The 14,572-nt window shown below is 37.9% G+C and overlaps 1 protein-coding gene across 1 annotated transcript; it reads left to right on the top strand.

Moving 5' to 3' along the window:
* The first annotated feature begins 1,666 nt into the window (after positions 1–1,666).
* Positions 1,667–2,590, top strand: LOC107133902 (olfactory receptor 2D3-like). The gene has a single exon (XM_015476053.1). The coding sequence runs from the start codon at positions 1,667–1,669 to the stop codon at positions 2,588–2,590; it is 924 nt and encodes a 307-aa protein (XP_015331539.1).
* Positions 2,591–14,572: the final 11,982 nt, after the last annotated feature.

Genomic DNA, 14,572 nt, shown 5'->3' with positions numbered 1-14,572 from the left:
TTTTTGCCTGTTTACCAATTTTTGTCTATGCCTTTCTCTCCTCGCCCCTGATGACCATCACTCTACTCTCTACTTCTATGAGATCAACCTCTATAGCTTCTATAAGTGAATGATTTGTCTTTCTGTTCCTGGCTTATTTCTCCTAAAATGAAGTTATCCAGTTGCATTCATCTTGTGGCAAATGTTAATATTTCATTTGTTTATGACTGAAAAACATTCTAATGAATGTATATACCACATTTTCTTTAATCATTTAATGGTTGAGGGAAATATTGTTTTTTTTTTCCTAATCTTGGCTATTGTGAATAGTACTGTCATAAGCATGTCATTTTTCCTATTGCAAAACATTTTCCCCCAATTTTACTTGATTATTTTGGTACATAAAACACAGGAATGTTCAATTATTAACCTTATATCATATAATATTTCTTCAGTGATTAAAGGCTTGATTCAAGTTTTTTTAAGTTTTTATGTACACCATCAAATTATCTACAGATATTGGTTTTTTATTGGGGGGGTACTGGGCACTTGACCACTGAGCCACATCCCCAGCCCTATTTTGTATTTTATTTAGAGACAGGGTCTCACTGAATTTCTTAGCACCTTGCTGTTGCTGAGGCTGAACCAGCAGTCCTCCTGCCTCAGCCTCTGGAGCTGTTGGGATTACAGGCATGCACCACTGTGCCTGGGTGTTTTTCTTTTTCTTTTTAAAAAATTTTTCATTGAATTCTTTCAATTAATTTAACATGGAAACATTTAATTTAAAATGGAAAATCTTGTGGGTTTATATTCAAGGAATGGATGTGAAGGAGAATTTGGCCTTCCCTACAACCTGTTTTTGAAAAGGAAAGACTGGTTAGTGGCAATGAATTCCCTCTGCTTTTGCTTGTCTAAATATGACATTATTTCTTCTTCATTTCTGAAGGATTGGTATGGTAGGCCTAGTATTCTTGGCCTGCAATTGTTTGCTAGTTTTTGTTTTTTCTTTCAGTACTCGTATATTGCCCTATTGTCTCATAGCCTGCAAATTGTCTGCAGAGAAACTTCTCGAGGGGATTCCTTTATATGTATGACTTGAATTTTTTCTCTTGCTTTAAGGATTCTGTTTGACTTCTGACAACTTGTTTATAATAAATCTTGGAAAGGATATTTTTGTATCGAGTCCATCTTGTATGAACTTTGTGGATCTGGATGTTCATATCATTCCTAAGACTTGGGAAGTTTTTACTGATTATCTTATTAAATATGCTTTTTAATGCCTTTTCCATCTCCTCTTCTGTACTGTTTCCATCTTAAAGCATTTATTTGCTTAATGGTATGACATAGGTTTAATGATTTAAGAGATGGAAATATTTCTTCCCTGATTCAATAATATACATTGTATACCTGAATTACATGACCATATTATAACCCATAAAGATATACAAATTTAAAAATTTAAATGGTAAATAAATAGAAGATTCAAGAGGAGAAAAATAGAAATGATTTTCATTTGTTAAAGCTGAAAAAAGAAACCTCAGTCTTTGGCATATGGAAACTAAGTATAAGAGAGGAATCAAGAACCAAATTTGATGCTGATTAAAAAATATCTATGTTATGCAGGTTTTCTGAAATAACTAACGCACTTCTTATCTTGATGCTCTTCTATAAACAGGGACAGACACTCATGGGAGAGGAGAACCAAACCTCTGTGACAGAGTTTGTCTTCCTGGGCCTCTCACAGGACCCACACACCCAAGTCCTGCTCTTCCTCCTTTTCCTCATCATCTACCTGCTGACCTTGCTGGGAAACCTGCTGATGGTGGTGCTCATTCACATGGACTCCAGACTCCACACTCCCATGTACTTCTTCCTTAGAAACCTGTCCTTTGCTGATCTCTGTTTCTCTACTACCACTGTGCCCCAGGTGCTCGTTCACTTCCTGGTGAGGAGGAAAACCGTTTCCTTTGCTGGGTGCTCAGTGCAGATCATTGTTCTGCTTCTGACTGGGTGTACAGAGTGTGCTCTTCTGGCAGTGATGTCCTATGATCGGTATGTGGCTGTGTGCAAGCCCCTGCACTACTCCACCATCATGACCCACTGGGCATGCGTCAGGCTGGCTGTGGGGTCCTGGGCCAGTGGAGCATTTGTGTCCCTGGTGGACACCACATTCACCTTGCGTCTTCCCTACCGAGGAAACAATATCATTAACCACTTTTTCTGTGAGCCTCCTGCCCTCCTGAAGCTGGCCTCAGCAGACACTTACAGCACAGAAATGGCCATCTTTGCCATGGGCGTGGTGATCCTCCTGGCTCCTGTCTCCCTCATCCTGGTCTCCTACTGGAATATTATCTGCACTGTGATCCAGATGCATTCTGGAAAGGGGAGGCTCAAGGTCTTCTCTACCTGTGGCTCTCATCTCATGGTTGTGGGTCTCTTCTATGGCTCAGCAATATTTGCCTACATGAGGCCAAACTCCAAGCTAATGAATGAGAGGGATAAAATGATCTCTGTGTTCTATACAGTGGTGACTCCAATGTTGAACCCCATTATTTATAGCCTGAGAAACAAGGATGTCAAAGGGGCTCTCCGGAGAGTAACTGAAAAATAATTTTTTTTGGTGATGGAGCTCTTGAATTATGATGACCAGCTCAGTGACTTGGAGAGAAGAGATTTTTCTTGAAAAGTTTTCTGCTTTCTTCCCATTCTTTCACTTTTTTCTTCTCTTTTCCAATTTCTTCTCAGATCAATTCAATACATTTCAAAGTAAAATACCTTGGTAGACAGAAAAGAAGTTAAATCAAATCACAGGAAATGAACAAAAGTAAAAGAGAAAAGAAGAAAACAGGGAGATAGGGAAGGGCAAAGAAGAAAAGAAAGAAGGAAGGAAATAATCACTTCTCTTTTAGGCCATATAAGCAAATTGGGAAATTAAAACAAGCAGGCACATAAATGTATGTCAAAAAACAAAGACAACAAATCATCACTAATAAGAGTATGTTTCTGGCAATGGAGTAATTTCCTTCATTCTTGCATGATTTTTAACCTGGTTTATATATTCTAGGCACATTGATGGAACTTAGGATACAGACACAAAAATTGTATTATATTCTATGTGGCCTTCAATCCTAAGTTTAACAATTTCTAAAAGTGAAAAGAGTATATTTAGGGAATAATGAGTGGTAGGATTTTTTTAATAGTATGTGTAAGGAAAATGCATATGAGGCTGAAAATAAAACAAAAAGTCTAGTTCAATAAATACCTTGAATTTCATACTAAAGAAACTGCCCATCAGGTAATCATAAAAAAAGCTGAAGATTGGAGGATTTAGGAGAACAGTAATAGAAAATTAGAATAAAGTAAGAAAAGGAGGTCTGTCTATCTTATATGTTGGTAGGACAGTTGAACTTAATAGTGTAGCCCAGAGTTTGTATGCAAGACTAAGTTGGTTCCTGAGTTGCTTGTTAAAAATAGTATTTCTCAGTATAGAACGAGGAGGGGAAGCTGACCTGAGGAATTTCCATTTAAATCAATCTTCAGGTAATTCTTAGTAATAAAAACAGTGCCCTTTAGAGCAATAAGATGCCTTTGAACACAAAGGAGATGTGCAATTATGTGCTTAAGTCTGAATCCTCTATTAGACTGTGAACACCATGGCAGTAAAGCCTGTGACTGTTTTATTGATGTCTGTGTTACCACTGCAGTAAGTGCCTAGTCACTGCTGTTGCTCCGGAAATAAACTTCTCTATTTCTAGAGTAACTAATAAAGCTGGCATTTAAAATGAAAAATGAGGAGGAGAAGTGAATTTAGATATAAACTTAAGTATATGCAAGGAGTGTTTAATAAATCTAAGAAAGTGTGCCAAAAGTTGAAAATAGAGAACCAAGTGTCTGGGTGGTTTTATTAAAATGAAGGTGACTGGCCTTATAGCATACCATAGGAGTGGTGAAGTATATATAGAAAGACATAAGGATAAGGACATATTCCATATACATCATATACTCCATCTGCTCACACACACACAACATATTATAAAAAATGTAATTGTGCATTATAATCCCAGATAAGACTTGATGTTTCTGAAAGGCAGAGGGAAAGAATCCTGGACAGAACCTTGAAGTTACCAACAAGTCAAAGAGAAGGAAGAGTCGCCATTCAATTCTGACATAGCAAGAGTCAGACACTCAGAATGGGGACCCAAATAAAGATGTGTCAAAAGCAGCAAGAAAAGAGGCCTTTCTGGAAAGATTCTAAAATGCCTCAGACTTTTATGGATTAACAAAAAGTTATTGAATTTGTCAATGAAGTCATTATTGAACTTGGCAAAAACTGCTACAACTGAATAATGGAATCACATAGTAGTTATAGATTCACAAATGCTACAGAATGCATTCCTGATAAGGTGTTGTTTTGTTTTTGTTTTTGGTACTGAAGATTTAACTCAGAGGTGCTTAACCACTCCATCCCCTTTTAAAAATTTTAATACAGGGTCTCTCTAAGTTGCTTAGGGCCTCATTATATTGCTGAGACTGGCTTTGAACTTTTGATCTTCTTGCCTCAGCCTCCCACGCCAAGGAATTACAGACATGTGCTGCCGTGCTTGGCTCCTTTCTACTTTTAAACTTGTCAAGATCAAATTTTAAAATGCCACTAGAAATTTATAGTTATTATATTGAATTTGTAGATTATTCATAAAGTTAACATTTAAGTAATAGTATTAATTATTTTTCATTTAGGAATGGGTATATTCCACTATTTCTCAGGTGAAGATATGAAGATACATACACACAATTACAAAATTCCTAATGTAGATATTATGCTGAAGTTATTCCCAGATTTTATGTAGAGGCAACAATGATACCTGTAATGGTTAATTTGAATTGTCAACTTGATGGATTAAGAGAGGCCTCTGGGTGTGTCAATGAGGGTGTCTAGGAATGATTGGCATGTGGGGTAGTGAACTGAAGAGGAGACCTGCCCTAAGCATGGGGAGCACCATCCATTAGGCTGGAGGCTTGGATGGAATAAGTCAGAAGAACAAATAAGTAGCAGCAGTTGCAAGCTAGATTCTTAGAACAGGTTCTTGATTGCTATTGCAACTGCCTGAGGATATCAGACTCTCCATCCTTTACTCTTCCAAAGTGGACTCTGCCAGTGATTCTCCAGGGAGTTTCCAGAAGCCTTCAGTCTCAGACTGAGGCAGCATCATTGATCCTTCTTGTTTTGAGGTGTCAGCATCATGGACTGTGTAGCTATTGGTTCCTCTGGCTCTCCAGCCTGCAGATGGCCATGTGGGCTATCCAGCTTCTGGTTGTGTAAGCCCATCTAATAAATCTCCTTTTATACTTCCTGTTGATTCTGTTCATCTAGAGAACTCTGACTAATACAGCACCCATACCATAGCCATACTCTTAAGTTAGAATCAGAGAGTAATGAAATAAAACAATGCATAAAAAACTAAGTTTTGAATAAAAATAAATATGATGATGAAAATAAAACAAGATGCCTGGTAATGTCCTTTGGTTTGGGTGCATGTTGCTTAGAATTAGTAAAGATTGTGGACAAGGTATTTGAATCGTATTTCAAATCCCAGGGGAGGGGAGTACTATTTGAGTTACATGTAAAGAAAAACAAAAGCCTACAATGTTATACTGAAAATTTATTTCTTTAATTTATTCTGGCTTGTATCAGAATGGTATCTATGGAGAGTGAGAAAAGTAGTCAGAACTGGGGAAAATATTTTAGAAGTACAGCTAACAGGATTACTGTTGTAATAGAAAACAAGTCAGAGAAGTTCAGATAATTCTTGCATTAAGCACTGGGAAATGGAGTAAATGGTAGTCTTATTTACTGAGATAAGAATCTTGGAAAAAAATTGAAAATAATATTTTGAATATGTTCATGTTCAGGTAGAGATTGCTGATAGACATACATGGCTACATCTGGCTTTAGACTGCACACACTACTACTTCTTTTGGGAAACTTGCCTCCTGATCTTTCTATTTTCCTTCTCTTGTCATCTGAATAACCTTAATTGGCCCTTAGGTTTTTATGAGATTGTTTTTTCCACCTAGAAACCATGTCTGAACCTCTCTAGACTTGGTTATTCTGTATTTTTTGTGTTCTATGGCACCTTTTTCATGACTTTTCCCTTGGGATTTATTATTTAATTTTCCTTTCACTTTTGTATTTCACCAAAAAGGTAAACTTATTATTTTTCTTTCCATTTATCCAATCTGCCATATTCTATAAGCTGATTGTTGATACTACTATTCCTCTTGTTATCTAGAGCTCAACTTCTCAAAACATTCATGATAAAAGTTAGTTTTTGCTACTTTTAAAATTCAATGTGAATGAACACATTGTCCTGCTGTACATGACTAGCAGGTAGCTCACATCACCCCACAAGCTAGGCAACCACAGAATGGGTCCATTTTCTCATCAACAAGCCCACTGATTATGTACTTCAAAAGCACAGCAGTGCCAATTTGCCATATTTATAAATATTCACTCCAGATTTCTGAACTTTCTTGTCTGAACTGGTACCAACCTGTTGTCAGATCCACAGCAGTTTACCCATCACATTTTGGCACTAATCCAAAACATACCAGACTCCATTCTCCTTGGAATTATCTTTATATCATTAAATTTTAACTCAAATGAGCATTTTGTTTTTAATTCTCATTTCTGCCTTTTTCTGCACTTTCCTGCAGAAATTACTGAATCCAGTCAGTAATCACCTTTTGGCTGTTCTATCAGAGACATTTTCCAATTAGTTTTTTTTTTTCCCATTGTGGCAGACAGTGTGCTGCTGAAATAAGCAGAGAATCCTCCCATATTCTATTATCTTCAAGTTTCACAAGGGATGATTGACTATTATTTCTGACCAATAAAGTCTCAGTAAACAGGACTTGTATCATTTCCAGTCAGAAGTGAATGGGAGCAACCTCAAGGTCTCTGCATTCTCCAGTCCCTTTGGTGGCAACTGTGGAAGCTGCATGCTGAGAGCAGAGAATCAGAGTGACATGAGGAAAAGTTCTTCTTTCAAATTGTTCTTATTAGCACATTATAGTTATACATAGCAGTGGGGTTCATTTTGACATACTCATACATGCACAAAGCATAATTTGCTGCATTTCAGTCCCCTGTTCTTTCTCTTTTCCTCTCCTCCTCCCTTCCCTGTTCTTCTTCTGGTCTTCCCACAAGATAGAAGTTTTTGAATCTCCCAGTCACTATGTGGAAAATGCTCCCCTGAATAGTCACCTGAGAATTCAACTTTGTTGAATTAAATTAGAAAAAATTGTAGGCAATTTGTTATGAAGAATAGTTTAATTTATTCCAACACAACCTCATTATCCTAATAGGCATCAAAATGATTTTTTAAAAAATATGTTTCATTCCACCATTTTCATATTTAATTTTTAATGCCTTGTTACTATTTAAATGATGAAGTAAAAATAATCCTTACACATTACATGTTCTGAATGTAGCCTATCTTTATGGTTTTGTTTTATGTAATTCTTTCAAGAAAACATCTATTCTAGCTATACTAAAGGAAAGGGCCCTCATTCATTCTACATGTGCTGCCTCCACCTGTCAGAGACATACTTTTCTCCCCCAGTCAGTCCTGTCTAACCAGGGTGTTTATTATTCAATAAGACTCCTCTTTAATATTGGTATCATCAACTTCTCACAGTTGACAGTTCAATCAGCGCCCAATTCCTTCTTTGTTCTGCCACAATTGCTAATTCAATTGTGAAAACATTATTCACACTTTCTTGTGATTGGAATTTTTCAGTACCTACTATGCTACCAGACACATACTTTATAATCTCTTAGTTTAAGTATTTAAATATTCAGAACAAAGAGAATTATAACTTATTATAATTTTTAAATAGGGGTAATTGCAATACTAAGAATAACAGTAACAAGCCTCCAAGTACCATCATTTGCCACATAATGTCATTCCAGTCTATGATGAACTGTAATACATGATGATGATGTAGCTCACATCACCCCACAAACTAGGCAACCACAGAATGGGTCCATTTTCTCATCAACAAGCTAGGCAACAACAGAATAGGTCCATTTTCTCAACAATTAATGAAGGTCATATCAGTAGGTACTGTATAATGATGTCATAGTCACTGTAGTTTGCCTCCTATGCTGTATGTTGCTTCTACAGTGAGAAAATCACTTATAACCCATTGCTCGAATGAACCCCTGTCATTATGCTGTTCCTGATTATTTGATTACAGGTAGCTCAGGAAGTGTTTGCTAATTGAGAAAATAAGAAAGGGGACTAGACTGTTAGAAAGATACTGAAATGATAAGATTCCTCTTCAGCAAAAATGAAAGTATTAGGTTAAAATTCTCTTCATAAAGTGAAAGTCACAGACTGGTTGGCATTTATCAGAATATCAAGCACACAAATTCTTTGAAGAATTTTTTGCTCTGTGAACATAAAAAATGACAATTAATTTTCCATTCAATTATACACTTTCTAAAATTAAGCTCCTAATGTAAAATTCTGATCAACATCTCTCAAGTCTGCCTGTAGGGTGAATTGGTTAGTCTGGAGCATCAGGACCTCTGTGATAAAACTCCTTAGTCTTGTGAGAAGTCCTTGTGTCTTTGTTCATTTATGCTGCTACAACCAAGTATTATAGACTGATTAATTTGTAAGGAGAATAAATTCATTTCTTCCAGTTTCAGAGCCTAAGAGTTAAGATCAAGGAGCCAGCAGGACCAGAGTTTAATAAAGGCTGTTCCAAGCTGGCAACTTGTGGCTGCATCCTGCAGAGGGAATGACCACTGTCCTCACATGGCAGAGGGTGAAAGGAAAAGTGAGCTGTACACTGTGAATCCAGCTTATAAGGGCCTCAGTGTTGTTAGTGTGGGGAGAACCTCATTATTAGTTCTTCATGAGATGCACCTTTTAATATTATTATGTTGTCATTGAATTTCAACCTGGATTTTGGAGGGGGCATAGTCAAAGCATAGCATTCCACCCCGTTCCCCCCAATCCATGTCCTCACATGAAAAATACATTCATTGCACCCCAATGCTCCCCAAAATTTTGAAGTTTAGAGTCATTTATAAGACTTAAGACTGAGACACATTGCTCTCCAGCTATTAACCTGTGAGATCAAACAAGTTATGTACTTTAAAAATTCAGTGATGGGATAGCCGGATCAAATGGTGGTTCCATTGCAAGTTTTCTGAGGAATCTCCATACTGCTTTCCATAATAGCTGCACAAATTTGCAGTCCCACCAGCAATGTATAAGTGTATCTTTCCCTCCACATCCTCGCCAACACTTATTGTTGCTTGTATTCTTGATAATTGCCATTCTGACTAGAGTGAGTTGGAATCTCAGTGTAGTTTTAATTTGCATTTCTCTAAATGCTAGAGATGTTGAACATTCTTTTTATATAGTTGTTGATCTATTGTATTTCTTCTTCTATGAAGTATCTGTTTAGTTCCTTAGCCTATTTATTGATTGGGTAATTTTTTTTGGTGATAAGTTTTTTGAGTTCTATATATACCCTAGAGATTAATGCTCTATCACATGTGCATGTGGTAAAGATTTTCTCCCTTTCTGTAGGGTCTGTCTTCATGTTATTGATTCTTTCTTTTGTGAGAAGAAGGGGTTTTTATTTGAATCCACTATCCCACTCCTCAGTTTATTACCCAAAGGACTTAAAATCAACATATTACAGTGATGCAGTCACATCAATGTTTATAGCAGCTTAATTCACAATAGCCTAATTCTGGAACCAACCTAGATGCCCTTCAATAGATGAATGGATTAAGAAAATGTGGCATGTATGTGTGTGTGTGTATATATGTGTGTGTGTGTATATATATATATACACACACACACACACACACACATATACACACACACATATATACATACACACACAATGAAATATAACTCAGCCCTAAAGAAGAAGAATGAAATTATGGCATTTGCAGGTAAATAGATGGAGCTGGAGAATATTATGCTAAGTAAAATAAGCCAATCCTAACAAACCAAAGACCAAATGTTTTCTTTGATACACAGATGCTAATTTACGATAAGGTGGGGGTAGGCTAGGGAAAAATAGAGGTACTTTGGATTAGGCAGAAGGGAGTGAAGGGAGGGGAGGGGGCGTGGGAGGAGGAAGGATATTAGAATGAATCAGACATTATTACCCTATGAAGATATATAAGACTGGTGAGATTCTACACCATGTACAACCAGAAGAATGAGAAGTTATACTCCATTTATATATGATGTGTTAAAATGCATACTACTGTCATGTATGACTAATTAGAACAAATTAAAAATTCAAGAATGGTAAAAGCAGACACTAGATATCCCCTGTTGAAAAGGGAGCAGTGGGATAGAAAGGAGGAGTAACAGGTCACAAGTAAGTCTGAAACCCAACCAGGGAAGTGACACCAAAATGTGAGTCTTGAGAATAATCTTTGACTCCATATCATACTTCTGGTCACATTGGGACAAGATTTGGACCCCAATACTTCTGGAAATTCTCTCTTGTGTCTCTGCTGGCTGTGGCCCATGCTGCAGCTCTCGAGGATTGGGTTGGTGTGCCTTCAGGTCTCCCAAGCTGGTATTGTACACTGGTGGCCTACAGTACTGAATTCTCAGGGTCAGCCCCACCCTCAAAATTTGCTATGGAAACCTCACTTTTGGAGAAAAGTTTAGTTGGCCTCCAAGACTGTCTGAAGCATCATTTGAAATTTCGGTGGAGGTAGCTGTGACTTCACAGCTCAAGCACTCTTTGTGCCTGCAAAATTAGCACCATGTGGCTACTAATAAGGCTCACTGCTTACATCCATGGGAGTACTGGTCCAAACTGTGCCTACATATGCCTGATCCACAGGTAGGATACCTAAGGAACACTGCACCAGAATGGGGGGAAGCAGAGACTTGAGGAAAACATAGGATGGCCTGTTGTGAGATTTCTCAGCTGACAGAGGTTGTATGTTTTGCATTTAGTAACGCATAATATTGATTTCAATTGCACAGTGTAAGTTCATTTATTCAGTGAATATGTAACTCATATATTCACAAAATATTTATCATATACTCTCCAGATGTTGAATACATAGTATTGAATGATGTTCACAATTCCTATTTTCATAGAACTTGAATCTCAGAAAAGGGTGATAAAACATAAAAATCAACACATATATGTCTGACATCAAGGAGTGTTATAAAAAAAATAAACCCAGGGAAGGAAGGTTGCAATTTTAAATGAGTGATCAGGGAAGGCTATATTACAGTTAAAGAACTTTTCACATCTCTCAGAATTTAGCACTTGTACTGTGGCCAAAATGTTGAGAAGAAAGCAACAACCAAGGAGAGACTTGGGAGAAGAAGGTCCAGACAGAGAAACAGGGAGGCTATTGGCTTGAACAGGAACAGGAATATGATGATTGAGACTCAGACTTAGAAGATGTGTTTGGAGACTAATGAGTGAACAAAGAGTGATAAAGAAGGATATCATAGAAAGAGGTAGAATCACATCAATAGGGTGTTTGTATTGATTTCCTGGGGCCTGTCTCAACAAATTATCATAAAATTTGTGACTTAAAAAAAAGGTAAAAAACAACAACAAAAACAAAACAAAACAAACAAACAAACAAAAAACCAAATAAACCACCACGAACAACAAAACAGAAAAATATTCTCTATTAGTTCTGGAGGCCAGAAGTCCCAAATCAAAGTGTCAGTAGACCAAGCTTCCTTTCAAGGTTCTAGATGAGGGGTCTTCCTTCTTCTTCTAGCTTCTGGTGGCTTCTAGCCTTTCCTGTCTTTTTGTAGCATAAATCCAGTCTCTAATGCTGCCTTCACATGACTTTCCCTCCATGTCTGTCTTCCTGTCTTTTTTTTTCTTTAATGTTTCTTTTTTAGTTTAGGTGGACACAGTATCTTTATTTTATTATTACGTGGTGTTGAAGATTAAACCCAGTGCCTCATGCATGCTGGGCAAGCACTCTACCACTGAGCCACAACATCAGCCCTGTCTTTCTCTCTTTCAATAAGGGCACTTCATTATATTTGGGTGCCACTTTACTCCAGAATGACCTCATCTCTATCTGCAAAAACTATATGCAAAGTTGTTGTTGTTTTAATAACACATTCAGAGCTTTCACATAGATATACCTTGTTGGATGATAAAATTCAACCCTTTAACAGTTTTGAAATCATGAAAATGTGACTGAGTTTATTTTACTTTCAATAGAAAACCATCATGATATTGTGTTTTGAAAATCACTTTGAGAATTATATGGAGAATGAATGGTAATAGAACAGCACGGAAGTAAGAAAGTCCATCCATGAGTAAGAGTTCTAGCCCAGATAAGAGATGAGGGTCTGAGCTACTGATGTACCAATAGTGAGGCCAAGGATATGGCAAGACAGCTGGATAGGTAGGACATATTGTTGATAAAAGAGAAGACTGAAATCTTTGCTGATCTTCGGCCTGAGAATTCAGTGGATGGTGGGGAGATTAAAAAATAAGAAGTTGGGAGGGGAAATCAAGAATTCTACTGTTGGACTTGGTGATATGGTCCTGTGTTGTATGCGGATTGTACCCATACTACTCTTCTGTACTTCAATAGCTATAGGAAAGCCTTAATTTATACAATATGGATATCATGATCTGTGCCTGTACCTCTAGTTGTTGTTGTTGTTTTTGTGTGTGTGGTTTTATTTTTCTTTAGCAGAAGACAATTTGAACATTTTGAATAGAAATGTAAAGGTTCTGAACTACCCTGGCTATTCTTAGTTTGGGAGGTGTCATCCAGATGATGTATGATATGTTTATGCCAGCTGCCTTTCACTTTATCATTAAGAACTCTATTTTACCAAGACCTCAGGTACATACCTGTAATCCCAGCAGATTGCAAGGCTGAGGCAGGAGGACCTCAAGTTCAAAGCCAGCCTCAGCAATTTAGCAAGGCCCTAACCAATTCAATAAGACATGGCTCTAAATAAAATACGAAAAGAGCTAGGATCTGGTTCAGTGATTAAGTCCCCCTGGCATCAATCCCCAGTACCTGCTGCCCCCACAAAAGATCTCTATTTTAAAATTTTGACAAGAAATATGGCAACCCCAGAAAGCCACAGAGTGGATATAAAGATCTCATTGTAGTACCCAATATCAGATGAGACTTGTGATTCTAATTTTAAAATACTCCAGGGATCTTTTATTGTAGAAAGGTTAAGAAAGTTCACTGCACTGGTTGCTCCAGGGAATTCCCTGAGTATAACAGCTCTCAGGACCTCAGGTTTGAAGACTTCCTTCAGGAAGTTCCTCCAGGTTTGTTCCTTATGATTTGGGATTGTTTCCTATATTGAAATAGTACTCTTTGCCTAGGGACAGGGTAAGATGATGTCCGAACCTCAGCATATTTGGGAAACTGCAGTGGAGGTTGCATATTAGGACAAGAATTAGCAGGCTGCAGATCTGCACCTTTCCTCATTTGCCAATCCTCTCCATCACTGCACTCACTTCCTGGGATTACACCTGCCAGTGCTCCAGGTGAGAGTGGGTAAGATGATGGGAGGGGGTGAGAGGTTCATCCTTTTAGGCAGTCTGAACCTTGATTCTCTTCTTGAAGAAGCAGGCTTTGCTTTTCACTCTCCTTTCTTCCCTTCCTAGCTGGTTTCCATAGATAATAGGTGTTCCTCATGAATCCTGTTCTGCAACTCCTCTGGGGATGGTTAAGGTCTTGCAGGACCAGAGCAAGGGCTGTGGACACCCACTGCCTCTCCTTTGTCACTAAAGACTAACTAATCTGGAGATTCTCCTCTGCCTCTGGCTGTCTCAGAGCACCCCCTTCAGGGCTTCTTCCCTCGTTCTCTTTAGCCACTTGAATTTGGGCATTGGGAACTAATAGGACTAGGCTAGAATCTGAGCCTTCAGTCTTGGAGACACAAGCAGGGACTTGTTGAGTTCAGACCTCCCTGGATGTCCACAGCAGGCTGAGTGATGTTTTGAGCAGTATGTGAAAGCAGGCAGCCACCTTCCCTTCCCATAAAAGAAGTGAACTCACCCTCTTCCTTGGAGACATGGCTGGTGTTGAGTTCCTGAGCTTGTTAACCTGGTAATGAATTCTGGTGGTTCCTAAGTCAGGATCTTGCCATCCTGAAGCCAGAGATCAAGGTCTCAGTGGCCCACACAGTCCCTCTTCTCTCTCATACTTCCCTTGAAGGAGTGAATGTGTTCATGTGAGGGTGTTGGCATTAGCCTATTCGTTCATTCATTCATTTAACCTGGTATGTGTGAAGTAATATTGAAATACTGATGATAGAAATAAATACTACAAGGACATTCTTGAAGGAGCAACACACTCTGGTAACATGTTAACGAGTAATTAGAAGACAATGTAACAATGACAAGTATGTGGAAATGTTTTTCTGGATATTGTGAATATAAAGGTCAACTCTTGTCTCATCCAGTGAGTAAAGAACTTTAGAGAGTGGTTCCATTAAAGGCGACTGTAGGTGATTAATGGGGAGTTCAAGTCAAAGGAACCAGAATAACTTTGTGAAAGACTTTCAGGTTTAGA

This window comes from Marmota marmota, unplaced genomic scaffold (genome assembly GCF_001458135.2).
Source record: "Marmota marmota marmota unplaced genomic scaffold, marMar, whole genome shotgun sequence".
Taxonomy (NCBI): Eukaryota; Metazoa; Chordata; class Mammalia; order Rodentia; family Sciuridae; genus Marmota; species Marmota marmota.
This window is presented reverse-complemented; position numbering and strand designations above follow the sequence as displayed.

Excerpts from the sequence above, each read along its gene's own strand:
- LOC107133902 (XM_015476053.1), top strand. The coding sequence starts at position 1,667 with ATGGGAGAGGAGAACCAAACCTCTGTGACAGAGTTTGTCTTCCTGGGC.